The 22,189-nt window shown below is 38.3% G+C and overlaps 1 protein-coding gene across 5 annotated transcripts; it reads left to right on the plus strand.

The window, feature by feature from the left end:
• Nucleotide 1: 1 nt before the first annotated feature.
• On the plus strand, nt 2-20,634 carry PBLD (phenazine biosynthesis like protein domain containing). 5 transcript variants are annotated; one of them, XM_064464707.1, is made up of 10 exons: nt 134-782; nt 1,964-2,095; nt 3,062-3,161; nt 7,290-7,388; nt 7,936-8,045; nt 8,189-8,218; nt 8,555-8,643; nt 9,798-9,976; nt 11,705-11,767; nt 18,042-20,634. In XM_064464707.1, the coding sequence occupies exons 1-10, from the start codon at nt 699-701 to the stop codon at nt 18,152-18,154; spliced, it is 999 nt and encodes a 332-aa protein (XP_064320777.1). In that variant the 5' UTR covers nt 134-698; the 3' UTR covers nt 18,155-20,634. The 5 variants fall into 5 exon arrangements, with proteins under 5 accessions (XP_064320780.1, XP_064320779.1, XP_064320777.1 ...); XM_064464708.1 differs by having other exon boundaries at nt 135-782; nt 1,964-2,065; XM_064464710.1 differs by lacking the exons at nt 134-782; nt 1,964-2,095 and adding an exon at nt 2-77.
• The last annotated feature ends 1,555 nt before the right edge of the window (nt 20,635-22,189 follow it).

Here is a 22,189-nt window from a genome sequence, read left to right on the forward strand (position 1 = left end):
CTCACCGCCGGCTGGGCAGCAGCCGCGCATGCGCGCCTGAGGGGAGAAGCCGGAAGGGCGCACGCGCGGCGGGGCGGGTGAGCAGTTCCCGCCTAGTCCTCTCGCAGCGACCGGTGAGGGGCGGCGGGGCGCATGTGTGGAACTGCGCGGGGCTTGGCGCCAAGCGGGCCCCGAGCGCCTCAGGGCGGACTGGACTCGCCTCACAGGGGTGTCGCCGCACGGTTGTTGCCCCCGGGTCGTGCCCCTGGTCGTGTGTCGCTCAGGGTCACTTGGCTCCTTTATTCTTGCGAGGCAGGATAGGGAGGGTTGTCCGCTATGGGCGCACACGACGGCTGCTCGCCCTCTCCTCGGCTGTAGTAAACCCACCCAAGGGGAGCCTCGTATATCTGCCGTCCTAAATACCTCACCTCGGGCCGGGCGCTGCGGTTGAAGGGGCTGTTAGGGCGTTTCTGGAGCTGGTAGTGAGCGATGCGAGAAGGACATTAAAATATCTTTCAAAGAGTTGAAAACAATCGGCGTCGGGGGTGCGGAAGGAGGCTTGAGTCCACGTTCTTGCTCTGAAGTGACGGGATGGAGGCCGCTGGCTCCTCCTGCCGTTAGGAGAACATTAACCTACGGTTCCGCTGTCACTTGAGGGTAAAAAGGGTTAGAAAGTACCTTGCGGAAAACGGCTTAAGGCTAAATAGGCGCAAACGACAATGCAAATACCCGTCTTCACAGTTGATGCATTTACAAACCGACCATTTTCTGGAAATCCTGCGGCAGTTTGTCTGCTTGAAAATGTAAGTTTGAAAAAATAACTATTTTATCAGGGACTGCAGTGGCATTTGCCATTCTGTGCTTGACCTGAGCGCTCAGCACTGCATTAGATTTTGCTTACTTTACTCAGGAGTCCTGATTGCAAGCGTAGTTTGCTGTTGCTCCGGAATACAGAGAACTTAGCACAGGGCTATTATTTTTCTATCAGAATGATCTCATACAAGATGTACGTTGTATATTTTGTGGGTTTTTAAATTTTTTAAAAAGAACATACTGGTTTTATTCTGAGTTAAGTAAAAAAGAAATGGCTTAATTTCTTAAGCCAATGGATTCAGAATGAAATCTCTGAAAGGAAATGCAATAACATGCAATCAGTACAAAATAGTTTTCAAATGAAGTGTTAAGGTGTGGGGTTTGTGTTTTGTGTGGATTTCCCCTCCCCCCACTTTTTTTTTTCTCTTTTATGGAAGGAAAGGGGGACTATAGACCTGGATCCGAGCCTTGCACTGTTAGTGTGTCAGGTTCAGCTTTAGCCAAGTTTAAAGAACCAGTCTTTATTGCTTCAAAGTTACATGGTAGTTTTACTGCAACTGACAGTAGTCATCCTCGTGGAGGTGTTCTGAACAGTTGCTACTAATTGGTATGCTGTTGACAATTTCTACCAAAAACTAATTATTAAGCTGAATTAGAAATTCGTAGGCCTTACATTATTTGTATAGTAACACGTGATGAAGACTTTAAGTATGAAAATATATGTGGAGCAGTCAATGGCAATAGCTTGTACTGACAATATGAATCCTTTTTACATGTTCCTAGGCTATATTGAGATCTAGATAGGCTTACTTAGCAGATCAGCTAAAGTTATGGCTGAGAACATCTCACTTCAGAGGTATTTTTGGCCCCCTGAAATCTAAAAACTCCCTCTCAGAATGAACTTACTTTAAAACTATGAGCTTCTAATTGCAATTTTATATTAATTTTACTTTATTACATCAATATATTGTGAGGGCAACTTATTTGCATGTTGCCTTTGGAGCGCTGAGATTTTAAAGTTTTTCCTACAGTACCTGAGGCTAGAGGCTTTAGTGTCAAAGTTAAAACTGAGGTGCAGTTAAAGCTGAGATTCTAATGCATAATTTTATTCTATTCTCCAAGAAAGTCTGGTACAGCTACCAGCAATATTTCTGTTTTCTGTTCCCTTCAGAGTCCCAGCAGATGCTTTATAAAAACAGTTGGGAATAACGCAAGAATGGCAAAACCAGCCCTTTCTGTGTTCCAGAAGTGCCACAGGATGGCAGTGTTTCAAGAAAGTTCTGTTATATTTAATAACATTTTGGTTGGTCTTTGTTCTGGTTTAGTATCTTTTTAGTATCTAAGTGACAGTCAGAACTCTTTTCCTGAGCAGATACTGTAAAAAGTTAGAATGTTGTTTCACTGTATAGAATTCACTCTGCTGATACTGGTCTATGATACAAATCAGTAATTGTGTCCTATCTGTAGTACGGGATCATTGGCTGTAAAAGATTAGTTATTAAGGGAAATGAGTAAACTTAGCAGGAGAAATTTTTATCTCTCAGAGGCTGAGCCTGACCAGGTCCACTCAGTACTTTGTTTATGTTTCAGTATTTTCAAGACCAGATTTTCAAACCTGCATAATTGTGGGGAAAGAACAGTGGAACAAGGGTGAAGTAGAATTTTATCCAGTTGCTACAACTCATGTATATGGGGCCACTGGTTCAATCTGCAGGCAGTTAGAGTAGAATCTAGTGCGCTCCAGCTTCTTTGTTTTTGATCTCCCCATAGCTTCTCCTGACTTAGCACATGGTTGCTGTTGTTCTAGAGTAGTATCGAGGGTACAGCCGTAAGTGCTCATCAGCCACCTTGGCCATTGCCCTAGGCATTACTACGTACCTCTTAGTGGCATGGATTTTTCAGAGTTATAAAAAGAGAATTGCAGTTATTTTTAGATTACGTTAATAGTGACTTCTCAGTGTGACTTTAAAAAAAATAGTTGTGTTCATGGAAAGACTGAGTTTAGATTTTTTCGTGATTTTATTTTCCATGTATTTCAAGAATTTGTAAACTAATAGGATAGATATTAGAAATGCCCATGTATCACAGTGATTGAACTATTTACCCAATTTTATGCTTAAAATTTTTTTCCTCTCAGAAAATATTTTGAACTAAAAATGAATCTATGTTTTATTATAATAGAAAATGAAACTACTGTATTTATTTGACAGAAAGTTTGATTCTCCATTTTTTGGCCTGCTTTTGATCAGATTTGTTGTTTCATCATTAGGACTTGGATGAAGATTTGCACCAAAAAATCGCAACAGAAATGAATCTTTCAGAAACTGCTTTCATCAGAAGACTGCACCCTGGAGATGACTTTACCAAAAGTGAGTGGTTCTGTTACCTTCCAAATCTCTTACAAGGGAATAGGAAGACACAGGGTGTGCATTTTTAAGGAGTGGTCCTAATTTGTAAGACAGCCAAAGCAGAATCTTGGAGTTGTCATGTATGTTTCTTATAATAATAATAAGGCTTTTGCATATGGATTCCTTAAGAATTTGTGCTGCATATCAAATTCATTTTACAATACACAAACATTTTTGTTTTGTCCTGGTGGACAGGAAGCTCAACATGAGTAAATGATGTGTTGCTGCGGCCAAGAAGGCCAACAGGATGCTGGGCTGCATCAAAAAGGGCATCACCAGCAGTCATTATCCCACTCTACTCAGCACTTGTCAGGCCACACCTGGAGCACTGTGTACAGTTCTGGTCCCCTCTATACAAAAAGGATGCGGACAGGCTGGAAGGGGTCCAGAGAAGGGCCACCAAGATGATCAGAGGACTGGGAAGCTGCCATATGAGGGTAGGCTGGGAGAGCTGGGTTTGTTCAGCCTTGAGAAAAGGAGGCTCAGAGGGGATCTCATCCCCAGGTACCAGTACTTAAGGGGCAGCTACATAGAAGATGGAGGTTCCCGTTTTACAAAGAGACCCATGGAGAGGACAAGGGGGGATGGACACAAGTTGCTCTTGGGGAGATTCCGATTGGACACCAGAGGGAAATTTTTCACAGTGAGGACAGTCACCATTGGAATAATCTCCCCAGGGAAGGGGTTGGCTCGGCCACATTGGACACCTTCAGGAGTCATCTGGACAGGGTGCTGGGCCATCCTGTCTAGGCTGGGCTCTTCCCAGAAAGGTTGGACTAGATGATCCCTGAGGTCCCTTCCCACCTGGGATTCTGGGATTTATTATTCATAAATTAGACCATTTGGTTTAGTGCCTTTCACTAAATAAGCAAGCAGTATATAGAAAATCCCCTAAAAATGCTATGCAAAGGTCCTTCACTTAATAATTCCATTACTACTAATAATCTTCTGAGATGATTTCTTATTATGCAAGAAGAATAGAGACAGAACATGCCTATTCCAAATGCAAAAGACTGCAAAGTGAGTAGAACCTGGCTTGGCTGTTCAAGAAATCATTACTGGGGTAACTGTAAGCTGTTACTTGAGTTTGTCACAAAATCTCATAAGCCATCTGTGGAGCCAGTACTGGAAAATACATGTTTCCAACAAAACTGGGAAATATGAGGTTGCCCAAATCACACACATCTGGCTGCTCATTCGATTGGTTTGTGTGGAGGAACTTCGCTGGTGTTCTTTGGTAGGGCACGTCTATATGAGGGGAGAGGAAATGGGCAGACAGTAAACAAGATAAGAAAATATCAGAGTCTGGTCAAAATTTCTTCTTGGATTAGTTTTCAGCTGAATCAGTTTGCTGAATCTGCTCACTTTGCAGTTGTGTGGTGGCTTCAGCCAAGGGGCTGGAACCCCACTAGCCTGGAGTTAGATTTCAGGTTAAGGTATCATGTTGGCATGCCCTCGCTTTGTTATGACATAGCGGCAGAGAGAGATAAACAGCTTTGGGGTTATTGGCTGTCTGAAAGAGGCCCTAGAATGATATGCAAAGAAACTGTTATTTATCATTTGATTGTTTGTTCAGGGAGTAGGATTTTGTACAGTCTCTGTAATTAAAGAGGATTTTCCTAAAGTAGTAACTATAATCACTCACTGCTATTGTTAATAAATTGGAATTTGTTTTAGGGTTAGACTAATTGCTTGAACAAGACGTGCTAATACTTTTTATTTTTCATGTTAACATTTTACATGTTAACACCTTGGCAATATGTTTAATACATTTATTTGTTTTCAAGTCAACCATATCCAACAGCATATAAAATGCCAGCTTCTTTCTCATTGAAGTGCTTTTTGATATTAATTGGAGTAGAGTGTGTGACATCAGACCCAAACAGCTGCTGAAGAGGTGCACGATTTTTTCCAAAGGAATTTAGTCACTGAGCTACACTTGAGAATATGTGTATCGAGGGGTGGTGAGAGAGAGTAGACCAGGAACAACAGCATGTCATTTATGAGGCTATCATCTGCTTCTCGAACATTAATTGGTGTAGTAAATGCTCCTGGACAAAGAATAAGTTTTTGCAGGAGTATGAATTTGTGATCAGTGCATTTTCTTTGATTTTAATTTTTAACAATCTACATTGTTTTAGGGATACATTGATTTGTGAGAGTACAAAATGTCTTCTCAGTCTGAGTACAGCTGTGTGTCTCAAGCATCCAGGCAGGTGTTCTGAGTCATGGAGCTTGCCTGCCTCTGGTCTGTCATGGCTGACTTCATTTTTTTTCCTGCTTTCAGCCACAGTTTCCACTTGGGGGAGTGCATTAACACCAAAGGCAGGCTCACAGCTGCGTTCTGTGTCTGCCCAGTCTCAGAGCACTTCTCTGCTATGTCCATTAGTTTAACCCACTAGGTTTTGTTGGCATTATATTTGTTTTCATCAGATAGGGGCTGACTCTAATGCACTAGTTTTTCACAGAGGCAATGACAAGACTTTTTTTTTTTTTAAAATATAGTTTGTTTCTCTTGCACCTTTTGTGTTTTTACAGTGATTATTAACTTGATATATTTTCATAAGCATTATCTTAAATGCAAGAACTCTTGCAAAAGCTACAGGAAACCAAGTATAGTGCACTTGGGTTCCAGTTTTTTTAAACAACAAATAGAAAAATGATTTCTAGTGAAATGGAGGGTTAGTGTACATTAGAGGCTTTTACCAGACTTGACTTGTGGTTTAAGCAAAATAATTCATGACTGACCTAGCTCTGATATAGGCTCTGTTATACCAATAAAATGACCTTTAACCCCTAAAGGGTAACTCAGCCTGCAGGTGTATAGAGATCATGACTGTGGCTTCATAGGATTCCATAATACACAAGGACATGGAGGCTTTATCTTCTAAATTCTCTACTTTATTACACAATATCACAAAAATCACCACTAGCAAGTATACCTGCGATTAATTAAGTGAATATATATATATCTATCTCTCTCAAGCTATTACAAATTATTATCACTGATGAATAGTATAGCAGGGATCAATAATAGCAGCGAGAAATATATATATAAAATTACAGGTTGCTACAAACTTATCAAGAATATAACAGTAGATACACATATAAGTAATCTATCATAAGTATATATATATGCTATGAAGCACATTGAAGATATTCCAGAGGGGAGGACAGACAGATCCTAGAAGGGGATGTAGCCATCCCAGAAGTGGGAGAACAAACCAAACCGAGCCCACAGTGCATCCAGCAGGGGACCAGTACCATAACTTAGAAGTCTCACTTCAAAGATGATCTGTGTTGGGGAGTTTGGAGTCAGCCATGTGTCTCCCCGGCAAGAGTCCATGATCTCATAGAAGGTTCGTGCAGACCTGTTTAGGAAAGGGAAAAGTATATGCAGCACTGAAAGTTCTTGGAGAGAGGAGCTCCATTTTCGATAAAAATTAAGTAATTGTTATATCATAGAGACATAAGAGAATGCAGGACACCATCTCTTCAAGAAGCCAGTAGATAGTGGTAATTTCTATTTTTCACCTGGAAGAGCCAATAGATGATGATTTCTATTCTCCCAGACCAGTTTTTATTTTTCAAGACTGTTTTCCTGTTCTTTCAGTTAGACCAGCCACTGGCAGTTACTGATTCTTACTTTCTCAGGATGTTTTCCTCTTCTTCCAGACTATTTTTTCAACTTTTCAGGCGATAAGTTGCTGTTACAGTTTGTTGGTTTTGTGCTTATCAATGGTATCTCCTGTTTCTAGCTACACAGCAGTACTACTTAGGTGCCAGCTGTGCTTCTCTGGGATGCTTCTGGTTCCCAGGCCGGCAGGCATTTCTACTCTGCAGCCCTTTTGCTCTCGTAACAAAGTAGCTTTCCTCCATTAGCAGTAGACTCCTGTTGTTGATCTGACTCAAAAGCAATATTCCAAAACTCAGTACAAAATAGGTTCCTAAAAGTGGGTTTGAGACCAAGACCTATTATAACATGCATTTTGATTAACTGAAATGTCATCACTCTGTTTAAAGTTTTGAGATAAACTGAACAAATAGACTTCTTCCACTTAATAATGCTAAATAAACTTTATTTTTTAGGTTCCTGCTTTGGACTCCGGTGGTTCACCCCAGCCAATGAAGTTCCTCTCTGTGGTCATGCTACACTTGCAGCAGCTGCCGTGTTGTTTCACATACGAGGTATGTTTCCAAGCTTTTTATGACTAACTTTTTAGAAAATTCATTTCTCATTAAGATGATCTCTGTTTTCTACAACAAAAGCTTTTAAATATTCAGAACATTTAGAGAACATATATGGAGATACCTTAGATATTGTCTTTTTTAACTGCTCTGTAATTATAAGGTTGTAGTCTGATGCCTACACTTGAATTCCTATGCCCTACTATTACTCTTGTTAAAGAAAAGTGGGAAATGTGCCAACGTCATGTGGGAGAGGTACAGTAGAATTTGACAAAGAGTGAACATTGCTCTTTCTGTTAAAAGGAAATTCCCATTCATTCTAGAAATGTGCAGGGGAGAGTCACTGGCATTTGCTGTGTTTATTAGCCTCAGCAGGTTATTTGTTGAGCTAGTTGGGAATTTTGTCTCAGAATACAGGTTTTCTGTAGTTGTTATATTTTAGCTGCACAACTTTCTTTTTTCTGGATACACTGAACTACTCTAAGAGCTATAATAATTTACATTCGAATTCCTATGTTTGATAATGTTGCAATGTTTTTTTCTCTAGAAAACAAAAATGCAGTTCTCACATTTGTGACGCTGAGTGGGGAGTTAAAAGCCAGACAAGTGGAAGATCATATTGTCCTGGATTTACCGCTTTACTTAACCTACCCACAGGTCAGTCAAAATTTTATTCATTAAAGGCTTTCAAGGAAAGTATGTGTTTATGTTTGTGTATGTATCTTGCAATAGTTGGATGGATGCATACATATATATGTTCTATTTTTTACAGTGTGGGTTGTTTTTTTTTTTTGCTTCAGGTACTTCAGGAAGTAGAAGAGTTAATAAAGGTAAAATAATCTATATGTGGTCTTAGAAGCACATTTATAGTAGCTGTACTTAGTTTTATGTATTAAAATGGCTGAAAAGTGGCAACATGGCATTGCTTGATTCACTCTTGAACTTGAAACGCTAAACTTTAAAGGTCTGAGTCATGCGGCTCAGGAAATGGAATTCTCCAGAAGGCTGCAGTTGAACTTTTTGCTTGCATGTGCTTGAGGGCTGCATGAAATACCTTGTATAATCCCTGTTCTAGCAGGGAATTTGTTCGATTAAAATGTTAAGGAAATAATATTTCGTATTCCAATGATGATATTTTTCTTTGTCTCCTTTAACTTTTCCACCAGGCAGCTGTTGGTGACATGGTTGTTCAAGATCTCCGTTATTCTCCTGACACAAAGAAACTCTTAGTCCGCCTCAGTGATGCTTATGAAAGGTGTCGTATACTTTTTTAAAATAATCAAGTTGCAGAAGTTGAGTCTGCTTGTTTAACCTCTATTCCTTACACACTAGGCTCTTTTATCTAGTTTTAAAACAGGTGGATATTAAAAACTCTAACAGAAACTCCTGTGCTAAATAGTTATTTTACCTTCTCATCTGAGTTTATTGGACCTGCAAAACTGAATAAGCTCAATCTGAAATCTGTCTCCAAGAAAAGGAGGTGTAGGAAACAGTTTTAATGATGGTGTGTTTTCTACATTCATCTGAGTAAAAAAAAATGATCCCATAACCTAGCAGGAAATCAGGAGCTTTGCTTCTCAAATGAAGAAGTAATAGTTGCATAGCTATAGAGGCCTGCTTAGTGAGGCGGGGCACATTGCCAGAATGCCATGATTCTTATTCCCATTTGACTGTAATCTGTTTACACATACTTAACAGCATCATAAGTAGCTTTATAGAGGAAATTCCAATTCAAATTATTTCAAAGCCTTTGTTAATCTGAGAGCTGAATTTCATTAAGTCAAGTATGATTTGGATATATATTGCTGAAATGCAAATTCTTTAATCAGGCCAAATTACTATTATTTTCACTTGAAGTTTGGCCTAACTAATGTTTAAAGATTGGGCTAGTGGGGTGATAGAAATATTCTCAGCTGAATACTTATTATTTTTACTTTCAGACTTTATTTTGTAGGGAGGTATCTGCAACTTCAGACTTGAGGCTGTTGCAAAGTGCTTTCAAATCCCCTGAAGATCTGAATGGTGTTAGTTGTTTACTTGCTCTGAAAGGAGGTGTAGTGCTTACTCTTCGCATTCTGTAGTGATGAAGTATTTCTTTCAATGATTAAAACGTTGAAACAAAAGTGTGCATTTTTGTAGCTAATATTCCAGGATGCTCTGTTTTCAGAAATAAACAGGAAATGCCTGGCTTGAACTTTTTTCTCTGCTCACTCTGTGTGTATGATATTCAGCATTGTCTTCTGTCACATGGCATTGGGAGGACAGTGCTAGGAATCTTATCTCCTCTAACATTTTACTATGGCTATTTTGGGATTGTAGAGAAGATGATTTTGTAGTTTTCTGTTTCTTTTCAATACTTTATGTAAAATGAAGAATACGGGCTATTAAAATTCTGTAATTATATTCAAGGTCTGATTTGGAAGAACTGCAAGTGAGCACACAGTGCTTTTTGTCAGCTGAAAAAACGGGAAAGGTGAAAGGACTCATAGTCACTCTTAAGGGAAATTCCAGTGGAAAGCATGAAGGCCATGATTTTTACTCCAGATATTTTGCACCTTGGTATGGAATTGTGGAAGACCCTGTTACAGGTATGTGTTTGTGTGATAAGTGACTCATGTTTCAGTTTAGTTAAAAGGTTCTTATTAAACTTCATGCATCTGGTTTTGTACTTTGGAGTCTCTCTTCTAATTACTGATTTATGTGGACAGCAGGAGGGCATTCATTAAACTGAAAACTTTCATGACTGATGCCAGGTCATTCAGAACAAAATCAGCTTCTTGCTGTCATGAGACTGGATATTCCTGTGTCTTTTTCAGATCTTTTCCCTGAAGTATTCAGAAAAGTGAGAGACTAGTGTGATTGCAGTAGTGGTTCATATGCATTTTTGTTGGTGTTCTGTTGTTTTTGGTTTTATTTTGTGTGGTTCCCCACCTCCCCACCCCCACCCGCCGCTGAGATCTCCTCTAGTTTTGTGACACTTATTGTGGATATTCTCAGGCCTATGAATAATATGAACTCAGCTAGTTGTATATTTAGGGGCAGGAAGGCTAGTTCTCTGCCTGTTCCACTGATGTTCCACTCAGTAGGTGTGATGATGATTGCTGCAGAATGATGTTATTTGCTTAGGTATCGGGTAATCACAGGTTAATTTTTACAAGTGTGAGCTTGGTCAAAAAAGCTCATTAAATATTTTCCTAAATAAAGAGAAAACTTTCTTTGTTGGAATAACGCTAGACATTCAGCACTCCTAGCAGGAAGAAAGGTTTACAAAAAAAAAGCCATGTATTTCAGTTATTTTTTAGAGCTTTCAGTGCTCCTTTCCTGATAAAGCTGGGGACAGAGTCTGGTAGACATATCTAATCCCAGAGCTCATTCCTTAGGATTTCTGGGAAGACTAGTATTGATATTTTGGAAAAGCTAGAAGTTTCCTGGATCTCTGAGATTTTTCTAAGCTTGTTACAGCTCACTTTGCTTGTCTTCCATCTTTAAGTGTCCTTTCTTTTATAGAAATAAATCTTTTATTGTATTGCTGAAGTATACTTTTAACAGTGTTATGGCTTTATATTGTATTTCTTTTGTAATGATTCCTTAATAATGCTACATGTCCTGGTGTCCTTGAGCCCTGATAATTATAGTTACTTCACAGTAGGGTTTCCAGCAGAGCGTCTTTGCCGCTAGCTGCTACTGTAGACTGAAGCAGCATTTCTAGCTATGAAACTGAGAAGTCATCCTAAGTTTTTAAGCCATCTGTTGGTCAGGAAACATGAAATTGGTCTTTTAGTTTCCAGAAGCTGTGGTGCAACCTTAAAGATGTCCTGAGTTACACCCTGGGACTTACCAGCGTTCAACACTGAAAAAAACCTGAGGTTTTATTGTGAAAACTGTTAGGAGGGGAAATGCTTGTTTTACACAGTGACTTCTATCCACCTGTTCCTATTCTTAAAAAATATCCAAAATCCTGTTCAGATTTCATTGAATAATTAATTAATTTTGAGATTCTGTTATTAGGAAACTTCACTTACAGTGAGCAAATGAGTATTTTGGCTCGTATTTTAAGTGGTACTATTTGTTATTCCTACCAGTCATAGCTAATCACAAAGCCCTCACCAGAGGATGAGGAAGTCATACTGCTTTATCGTAAATAAATGGAATGTTAAAGCCTTAAATTCTGTCTGCTGTGGAAACTCTTGAGTTTTTTTTGCCCTAGATACACACGTGGCACTTGATTCATATATGGATTTACATTTTGAACACGCTAGCTCTGTAAAGTAGTGATTCTAATTTAATTCTCTATGTTGTTTTCCAATTTCTTTCAGGATCTGCCCATGCTGTTTTAAGCAGCTACTGGTCAGAACAGCTGGGGAAGAAAGAAATGCTTGGTAAGAGAAACTGTTTTCTTGCAAAGCTGCCTGTTTATGTGAAAGCTGCTCACTAAAAAAGAAAAAGATACACTATTACTGTAATCCCAATTGTAGCAATAACTCCCTATCCATTTTCTCAATAGGAATAGAATAGTATGTAGTATTTTGTGTGTGAGGTAATCTTTAAGAAACTGCTTTCTTTCCTACCCACCAACACGATTCATCATGCCTACCGGGAGTTTGAAGTCTTGGTTTCTGGATTGTAACTCTGCAGTTAGTTTTTGACCTCAGCTTTTGGATTTTAGTTCTCATGACCTTTCATCAAAACTGAAGCTTGGTGAACCTCAGATGATGTTGTTTTTATGTTTTGATTGAATTTTACTTTACTACTTGATCTTCATGGCTTGCACTTTGGGTATTTGGAACAGGTATTGGTATTTTCATTCATGATGTGTACTTTTCAGTAGAATTTGGGCAGTGTTTTCCTTTCTCCTCATGTATATTAAGATGAGAAATGAAAAAAATCATATGGTTTCTGCCTGATTTTTGAATTTTCTTGAGAATTACTCCAGATTAATCCCTTGAGTGACTTCTTTAGGAAGCTTAGGCTTTAGAATAGCTAGAGTTTTTATAGCTAGAGAAGAAGAGATGATGTATTTTTAACATTCAGATTCTACTTACAGAATGTGCTTTATGGTAGAGGTTTTTTCTGGTTTCTGATACGTCTGTGTATTTAGGTATGAAGATCAGTTTTTCTCAGGATGATGGTCTTTTACATGGTAGCAAGGAAGAATATAAGTAAGAACAGTCACTTATGTTATAAGAACAGAAAGAATGTGGCTGATGTTAAATATGTAAGAATGGGGGAAAGATACATGGGCATTGGCAAATTTTATTTGTTTGATTTTTGTTTGCAGTGTTACTTTTAAATGATTAAGCCTTAAAGGAATTTGAAATTACTGGACCTCTGAAGTCCAAGAGATCTGTTGGTATTCTTTCAATCAGTAAGATACGCTTATTAGATCACATATTTGTTGTTAAGCAAGAAGCAGAAGAGCTTAGTGGAAAAAAAATGAAAGAAACTGTTAATACCTGACAACACCAGATAAAGAGGTGTTGGGTATCTGTTTGCTTCTCATGTTTCTAGTGCTTTGCCAGAGGATGGAAGAACAACAGAAGCAATGCAAAATAGCCTTGCCCCTATCTGGTTCCCTAAAAGGGGGCAGGGGGTTACAATTCTTTCATGTACCTGACAACAGTTAATTCTTTGGTAACATTTAGTTTAGAGCAGAGAATGCATCCTTGATCTAATAGGGTTCCTTGTACATAAAAGTAAACACTTTTCCAAACAAACAGCTTCCCTGAATATAAGCCTTTTTTTATTTGGTCAAATGAATCTCAAAATGGATTTTCTTTAGACTGAGAAGCTCTTTAAAGAATCTCTTTGCCCTCCATAGCTCAGTATGGTAATCCACAATGACTGAGACCTTCGCCATTGTGAATTGAAGGAAAGGTGGAACATTCTGTTCCGAAGATCTCATATTTGCATTTCCACCATACAAATCTGTGATAGTTTCCGTAATGTTGGGGGGAAGACTCCAACATATTTTCTGAAAAGAGGAAACTGTCTTTGGTAATGCATCCTTGTGGCTGGCTGTTTCTCAGAAGGTTTTGACATTTTCAGATGTTAATGCTGAATTTAAAACACTTCCATGCCACCTATAGGCACTACTTCTTTAAGTAATCAAACAGACAGGAATTCTGTCTCTATTTTTAGATTATAACTTTCTACCTGTTTTGTGTTTTCATGTGTTTTGTAAGTACTGTGCCATTTCCTCTTTTAGAGAAACTATCTCAAGCAGCAAAGGCAATTCATACTGTAATCAGCTTCTCTAACGTGTTCAGCGCAAAAAGAAGTCCTATCTTCCCACAAGATAAATTTTTTTGTGTGTGTGGTAGAAATCACACAAAACAGATTCAAATGAACTTGTTCTCTTTAATATCTGATCAACGTGTGGTCTCTACATGTGTTTACGAGAAATAACTTCCTTATATGCATGTGACTGGTATCAGTTATTAGGGGGGCAATTTCTATTACTAATGAGATTATTTGGAAAAGATGGCAAATCAAAAAGATTTCATATCACCAAAGATGAATAAATAAGAGCATCTTTTGACTTTTTAGAAGCCTTTGCAGTAGCGTTGTGGTTTAACCCCAGGCAGCAACCAAGAACCATGCAGCCACTCACTTGCTCTCCACCAGTGGGATGGGGGAAAGAATCAGAAAGATAAAGTGAGAAATCTCATAGGTTGAGATAAAGACAGTTTAATAGGCAAAGCAAAAGCTGCACACAAAAGCAAAGCAAGGAATTTCTTCAGTCCTTCCCATGAGGAGGCAGGTGTTCAGCCACCTCCAGGAAAGCAGGGCTCCATCACATGTAACTACTTGGGAAGACAAAATGCCGTAACTCCAAACATCCCCTCCTTTCTCCTTCTTCCCCCAGCTCTATGTGCTGAGCATGATGCCATGTGGTGTGGGACATCCCTGGGGTCAGTTGGGGTCAGCTGTCCCGGCTGTGCCCCCTCCCAGCTTCTTGTGCAACCCCAGCCCACTCACTGGTGGGGTGGGGTGAGGGGCAGAAAAGGCCTTGACTCTGTGTAAGCCCTTCTCAGCAGGAATGAAAACATCCCTGTGTTATCAACACTGTTTCCAGCACAAACCCAAAACTTAGCCTTGTACTAGATACTACGAAGAAAATTAACACTATCCCAGCCAAAATCAGCACAGGGAGCTTCTGTAATATCTGATACCTTTTACTGCAAGAATAAAGGAAGATTTTCTTCCATAAAATGAAAGATCTGTTAGTTCCAAAATAGATCAGATATGAAATAATATAAGAACGAAGAAGGTTAAATCTATTGTCAGATCTCTCTGGGTATTGTGACCTCCAGGAGGAGGTCAGCTGCATCTCTGCTGAAGTATCAGACATAATTTCCTGTGTTTGGGTTCTCTTCCTACTTTTATTAGACCAAATTGTCAAACAGCCACCACCCCCATCAACTACAAAGAGAATTTTCCAGTCTTTTTACAAGGTGAAATACTTTATGATCTTTCTTGAAACTCTGTACATATCCTTGAATTTAAGCTGTGTTAAATCAGAGTTCAGTATCAGTCCTTGCCTTTTTTTCATTTGAAGAGTCTCTGCAATATTAAAAAAATTCTAGTCTCTCATATCAGATGGATAGACTTTCACAGTTGCTAATGAATGCCATATTTAGCAACTGTCTCTGTATCCGGCCCTTCACATAGTTTTCACATTTCTAAGATAACATTTATAAACACACGCAAGGAATTTGATATAACCAAATAGATTATAGAAGACTTTCCAAATTATTGTGATGAGAAGGGGCTTTATCCAGGACAATTGTTAATCTCAGGTGTAGCTAGAAGAATCTTTCTGCACCTGCTTACTTCAGACAAGTGTATTAATTTGTGGGGAAAATTTTGGTCCTTTGGTTCTTGTTACTGCCTTTCCCTTCTGTGATTCCTTCCCAGTAAAGAACAGGTTTATAGCATTTGAGGTTGTTTCTTGATTTTTTGGGGGGTGTTTTTTTGTTTGGTTGGTTTTTGTTTGGTTTGGGTTTTTTGGGGGGGTGGGAGGGAGTGATGACACCCAACCAAAACCCAAACTTGACTTTGATAACTGTAAGATCATACTTTCATGAATTTTGCCAGGATTTCTTTCAACACAAAGGCTGTCTCATCTTCTAACTTTTCAGTCTCCTCACTTTTTTTTTTGTGAAGAAATTGCGTTATTCAGAGAGAACAAATGTGCTTGTATTTAAGTTTTTGCTAATTTGAATTCTCATGAAGTTAAGAGTTTTGCAGAGTTGTAACTGTAGATTTCATCTGTCCTGGGTAATCTCAACATATAGATTGATCACATCAGGTTTATACACAGGTGTAACTTTTCTGCCAAAGGAGAGGTGTTTCCTTCCATCAGTCACCAGATTTATCTAACTTCTTTCTTAGAATAAAAAAAGGTCATGGAAATCTTAACTTCACTTAAGGAACAAGTGCTTCTTTCATTGGTCCTTTTTTAGGGTTTGGAAATTCAACCAAAATAACGGTGATTTCTAAAAATAGGTATTTTTACAAGAGTGGCACTTGTTCCTGAGCTGATGTCGTTATGATAATGTCATGAAGAAAATCCATTACTCCTGAAATTCTGTAAGCAACGGTCATTTAGATACATCTAGGCTGATAAGAACCTCCTCAAAACAACAGGATAATATTAGTACAAGGCCACTGGCTGCCTTGTGAATGCAGTGGTGCATGATTCTATGATTCTGTGATATCAGCATGCTCAATTTCACAGTCCTTGTACCTGCTTTTAAACTTTTCTCTGTCTTGGGTTAATCACAGAGGAATTCAGGGCACTGTGAATTCAGCTGTTTTGTATGTTTCTACAAATCAGAATGTACATATGTGGTTTTATGTATATGTAGTATGAGATATTCCTAGTAAATACAGGCATGGAATGGATGTGCAACAACTTTGGGATCCAAAAAGCAAGTGCACATCAGAGATACTTGAATGTTTCTGGAGACATTGCTGTTAAATGAAATTCTCTAGTTATTGAAATGTTCCATGCAGGTCTATTTACTTTTGGACACAGTGTGAAATATCAATGCTTCTGTGTGAGAGAAAGAAAAGGTCAAGTATTATTTTCTTACAAGCTTGGGTAAAATATTCTTTTGTTGTTTTTCTTTTTTTTTCCTTTTTTTTTTTCTTCTTTCCTTCTACTTTGAAGGTTTCTTTACAAATAAAATAAAATGGACCAGTATCAAACCAGTCTCAGTAATCCTTCCATGAAACAGACAGCACTGATTCCATGTTTAAAGAAAGAAAAAAAAAACAACCCAACCAACCTCTGAAGATTTGAAATAATTAATGTCTTTTATTTACATCTACTATCATGAGGGAGTGGGAGAGTTTAGCTGTGTATCACCACTTAGCAATATTAATTGATCAAATTTAGCATGGTCTGGATCTTTAGGTGTCCAAAATATTCCAATGGAAGGCATTACTCCATACATAGATGTTGTTCTGACAAGTTAAAACCAATAACTGGTAGTTCTATAAATGGAAAAGAACAGAGAGCATTGTTATCAATCTCTCTATAGCTCCTGTTTCCACTGTTCTGGAGCATTTGCTTTGTCTGAGAATCTAATATCCTGTTATAAGGAAGATGTTTCTTGTCAGTTGTGGCTGAGAAATTGTTTTAAAGCATACAGGATATATGCCATCTGTTAGAGATCCTATGCTCTGTCAGGGTCTGAATACAATCTCTACCCACTTTACAGGTAGTGGGTTTGTGAGGAAATACATGCCCTTCGGCCTTAACAACTTTTGTAGTAGTTGGAAATTCATTGAGTAAGTAGACTGTGAACATTAATGCCTCTTCATCCATTTACAGCTTTTTACAAAACCAACACTATATGAAACGCAAACCTCTGCTAAATGCCATCTGAACCAGACCATTTTCTGATCAAGTAGTTGTGCAGCTAAAATTGGACTACTGAACAAGCTGCAGACTAACATGCTAAGTGAGCATTATCGTCCCACCTGTACATGACTAAACAGTCTAGGCAAAAGTTCAGTTTTGCAATTATTTACAGGTGGAAGGCTCTTTCTACCTGAACTTTATCCAGCTGTATATAATCCTGAATATAAAATTTAATATCTGTTCCTGTCTATGTAAGAATTTGGTCTCAGTTTGTGACAGCTGAAGCAGCATCTATGTTTCTTTGTAGACTTCTTCCACTGGCTCCTTGAGTTTTATTTACCCATCAGCAACACACTCTTTGAATCTAGTATCTACTTCAGATGTTCAATGCCAGTAAAGTGGTTCTTCATTCTTCTGCAGATAATACTCGCTGTTCTTCCTTCTTACCTGCTGGACCTGTCTATCCCATGAATGGGAGAATTCAAGACTTCTATAGATATAGAAAGGAAACTTGGTTGGCTACATCACTGCAAACTATCCTTCACTACTTGTATTAACTAGCATCTTTGTCAGACTCAGTAGGCAAGTTCTCGTCTGAGGTACACCCTCAGCGAATCTTCATCCGTACAGAGAATTCATCCAGGGTATCCCTGGTACAGTGCTTGCCCTGGTGCTGCTTGCTTCCTGGAGACAGAGGCCTCATTTCCCTGAATTTTCATGAATTTTTAAATAATTTGTGATAGATACTAGTTTTTTAACTGTGGGTTTTTGTTTCCATTTAGCTTTTCAATGTTCCCGCCGTGGAGGAGAGTTGAAGATTTCACTGCATAATGATGGAAGAGTTGACATTGCGGGCAAAATTGCTATTGTATTAAAAGGAAACCTGATTTTCTGAAGAAATTGACACTAACAATTTCATCTCCCACACCTTCAAATTATTCCTATTATGCTGATTATATTTAGCTCTAGGCAGTGAAACACCACTGTCCTCAAAAGTCTTTGATAATTTATTGTCCATTTTTAAAAACTGCTTGAAAATGCTCACTTCTAATCTTCAAGATCCTTGGCATTGTTTTCTTCACTTTCATCTCGCCACTTCATATGTACACTGACCTCAGAAAATGTCCAAGGATGGCTATCTTGTCTTCTTGCTTTTAAATTGTTCTTTTCTTTGTTTCCAGATTCCATGTTAAAAGCCGTTACTGCTTCCTGGATTGAATTGTAAACTTTTCTGATTGATAAAACAATCAAACTTTTCCCATATCCAGTTGTTCTCCATGAAATCTGACTACAGCCCTTTTTTTTAAAAAAAATAATCTTTTCTCTGCCATATATTGAAATTATGCTCATATGTTCATTAATTTACTTGAATTAATATTTGAAAAAATATAAATGGTTTAGAAGTGTGCTTTATGGTTCCCTTTTATGAACAGTATTTTTCAAAGATTAATGGTATTGCAGTGGCTCATAGTACTGCTGCTTAGTCAATATTTTTAATTAAAGCTTTAGCAGAAAGATTTAAGAGATTGACGTAGTGTTGCACATGAAACTGGTTAAAGGCTGAAAGGAAACTTCGTTGGTTACAACAATATCATTTACTTTTCAAAGACCAAAGATTTGCTCCTAAATTAAGTTTCTTCTGTAATTTTCTTCATGAAATGGAGTGCTTCAGATTTTGTCAATTTTCCTTTAGTGTTCTCGTCTTTCACAGAATGGCAGGGGTTGGAAGGGACCTCTGGAGAGCATCTTGTCCAACCCCCTGCTTGAGCAGGCACCCCCAGAGCAGGGGCACAGGGCCGCGTCCAGGCGGGGGGTGAATGTCTCCAGGGAAGGGACCCCACAGCCTCCCTGGGCAGCCTGTGCCACTGCTCTGGCACCTGCACAGGGAAGGGTTTTTTTTCTCATGTCTAACCAGTCTTTCTCTGGATTTCTTAGGAATATTGAACTGTTTCAGTTACTCTAGCTAAAATTCTGTTTTCCCTGTCACAGAATCACAGAATCACTTTTGTGCTAAGCTTTGCTTGAGTTCTTTTTCTTTGGAATAGTTCAGGATTAAGTATTTTGAACTCAAAGGAATTTTCATTCTGTGGGAACAGCTGGATGTCAGCCCTTTATAAATGATGAGGAACTTAGTTGTGCCACGTTCCCCTATTTCCAGTTATTCTGAATTTTATCATCACTCATAACTTAGATCTTACTTAAGCCCATGTAGCTGAAGGCAAGTAAGAGTGTGAGAATCCTAGGATTGATTTGAAATAGAAGTTTCTTGCTTCTGCTGCTACGCAGACTATGCCTAAAATATGATTTAAATGCACTACAAAGTTCAAGAGCTAGGTGGCATGCAGAAGGAATCACCGAATGGAAATGCATGTTCTTCCTCTGTATTCTATCTTGCTGAAGTTCATGGACCTGAAACGTGGTTTATAAACATGGATCATCAGGTGCAAGATGCAAGACACAGCTATGGGAGCAGCTTAACGGCAATGTTGCAATGGCATTTTTAGCAGCCACCTTGACCTTGCCTTCTCACAAAGCAAATTGATCATGTTCTGGTGAATGACCTGCATCTTCTTGAGCCGCAGTACTGCAAGCTTGTTTTGCTGCATTTGCTACTTCCTACTGGCTCATGCAAAGAGTGAATCCAGCCCATAATCTGAGATGCTTTGGAAAAAAACAGCCCTCCTTAAGAACATAAATGAACTAAAGAAACAATTATTGTTCACCTGTCTACACTTAACAAATAGACAGTACAATTAATTTTTTTACTCTAGGGAAATAATAATGAACAAAGCCTGGTAAATTTTAAATATACTTGCTATCTAAATTTCCTGACCAAACCAATATCTTTGCTGCTTAATGCATTATTTTTTTTTATCGTTTACTACGACTTTGTCTCCATTTCTGTTCAGGATAGAAAAATGCCCAGAGCTCAGGTGGGAGGCTATGCAGTAATGTGTTTGTAATCAACAGATTAGTTAATCAGCCATGATTTATTAATGATGAATTAATTATACCTGATTGTGCAGTTCTGCTGCCTAAATGGAGCTTTACAGAAGTTATTTTATTAATCATCATTGTGCTAATTGCAGACACTTACAGAAGGATTGCTAATTAAACATGCAACCATATGCAAAACAAGCAAGGCTGCTGAGAGCGGCAAGAAAAAGAGCACTCATTTTCTGAGTAGCAAATTTGTTCTCATGAAATACTGTGTAGTTGACCTGGAGATCCTAATTACTCACTAAGACTTATTTTAATACCTTGCACATTTTCAGTCAACAGTAAAGGAAATTAATTGTTGTAACAAATTCTGTCCATCTTTCCTAGTGCAACAAATAGGTTGTGCGAACTTGAAATAAAATGATTTAGAATTTGTGTGGCCTTGTTTCACATTTTCATGTGAAGGATTTACTTGTTGGTTTTATTAGCTGTACATAGTTAATCTAATCTAACTTAACTATCTTAACTTTGAGCAACATCCTGAATACTAAGTTACCTTAGGACCAAATGAAATGCCTGATTACACTTGAAGTGAGAATTCAGACTTAAAATTGCTGAGTTTCACATCAAGAAAAAAGAGGAACGCAGTGATGTTTGACCAAGTTAATTTCCAAAACCCAAAGTCAGCACAGAAAATGCAGAAAGGAAACAGTACTTAAAGGTAGATTTCTGTGAAGAGACTACTATAATTTAAATAAACATTAGTGCCATATGATCTTCAACCTATGCAGAACAATTTTTAGGTCCTTATAATGCTAAATACAATCATTGAGATTAGATAGATTAGATGTAGAATTTCGTGCAGACTTCATCATCATGGACTTTGAATGGACTCTTTTTTGATGCAAGTTGCTAGGCCTTCCTCATTAATTAAATCAAATATTATTTAAGAGAGAATTTTCTGGAGCTGCCTGTATAATATTACAATTAGAAACATAGAAGTTTGGATTTTAATGTTTCTCTATGAAAATAGTTAACTTGCGTTGTTTTCATTAAATTAAAATGTTGAATCCAAAGTTAAGTGAAGATACTAAGTGGAAGTTTAGAAAAATGCAGTGTCTGTTTAGTGTTTCTGGTGCAGAGGATTTGCAGAGCTGTTTTGTGCTGCTCTCTTAATGAAGTCTGCAGCATAGGGATGTATTGGACCAAGGGCAAATTATGTGAAGGGAAAATACAGTTCCAAAAATTCCTGTGTGCTTGAGAGTTATTTGTCATGAGAGTGTCCAACCAAAGGTCATTAAGTTACAGGCCACTGTAAGTTTTTAGTAAATTCCTGGCTAGATCCAACAGCCAAAACATGAAAATTTAAATGCACGTTTGCTCATTTTGCTTCTCTGGTGTGTGCCTCTGCAGAGGCATAGCTCACGTCGGGGCCAGGAAGAGAGCACACAACCATGAGGAAGGAAGCAAAATAAGAAAAAAGAAACTGAGCAACAGAAATCATATCAGTTTGTTGCTATGGAAATTAACGTATAGCTAGAAGGGATGAAAAGAAAATGGGAAGCCATTTTTTAATTCAATAAGCCATTTAACAGATTTACTTAAAGGATTAACGAAAATACTTCGCATCTCTCTTGTTATCATGATGAGGATAGGCAGAAAGCATATATTGAAAGGTTGCTAGCCAAATTGGAAAATTTTGCAAAAGGTGGGAATAAAAGATCTCACAAATGTGTGCGCAGCAAGAGGAGCCATGTGTTCCGTAAAGGACAGGAAGGGAAGTCAGCAACAGCTGAGGCAGTTATTTCTGGGAAAGAAAAGATTTCTTTGTCTTGGTATTCACCAGAGTGACAGGGAAACATGCTAGGAACAGAGGGAACCTTCTCAGAAGTGAAAAAAGAAACTAAATGAAAATGAATGGTGATTCCATGTCGCGTAAAAATTAAATAAGTTTCATTAAAAACTGAAAAATCTGCCAGTTAAGCAGTTT

Source organism: Phalacrocorax carbo, chromosome 13, assembly GCF_963921805.1.
Source record: "Phalacrocorax carbo chromosome 13, bPhaCar2.1, whole genome shotgun sequence".
Lineage (NCBI taxonomy): Eukaryota > Metazoa > Chordata > Aves > Suliformes > Phalacrocoracidae > Phalacrocorax > Phalacrocorax carbo.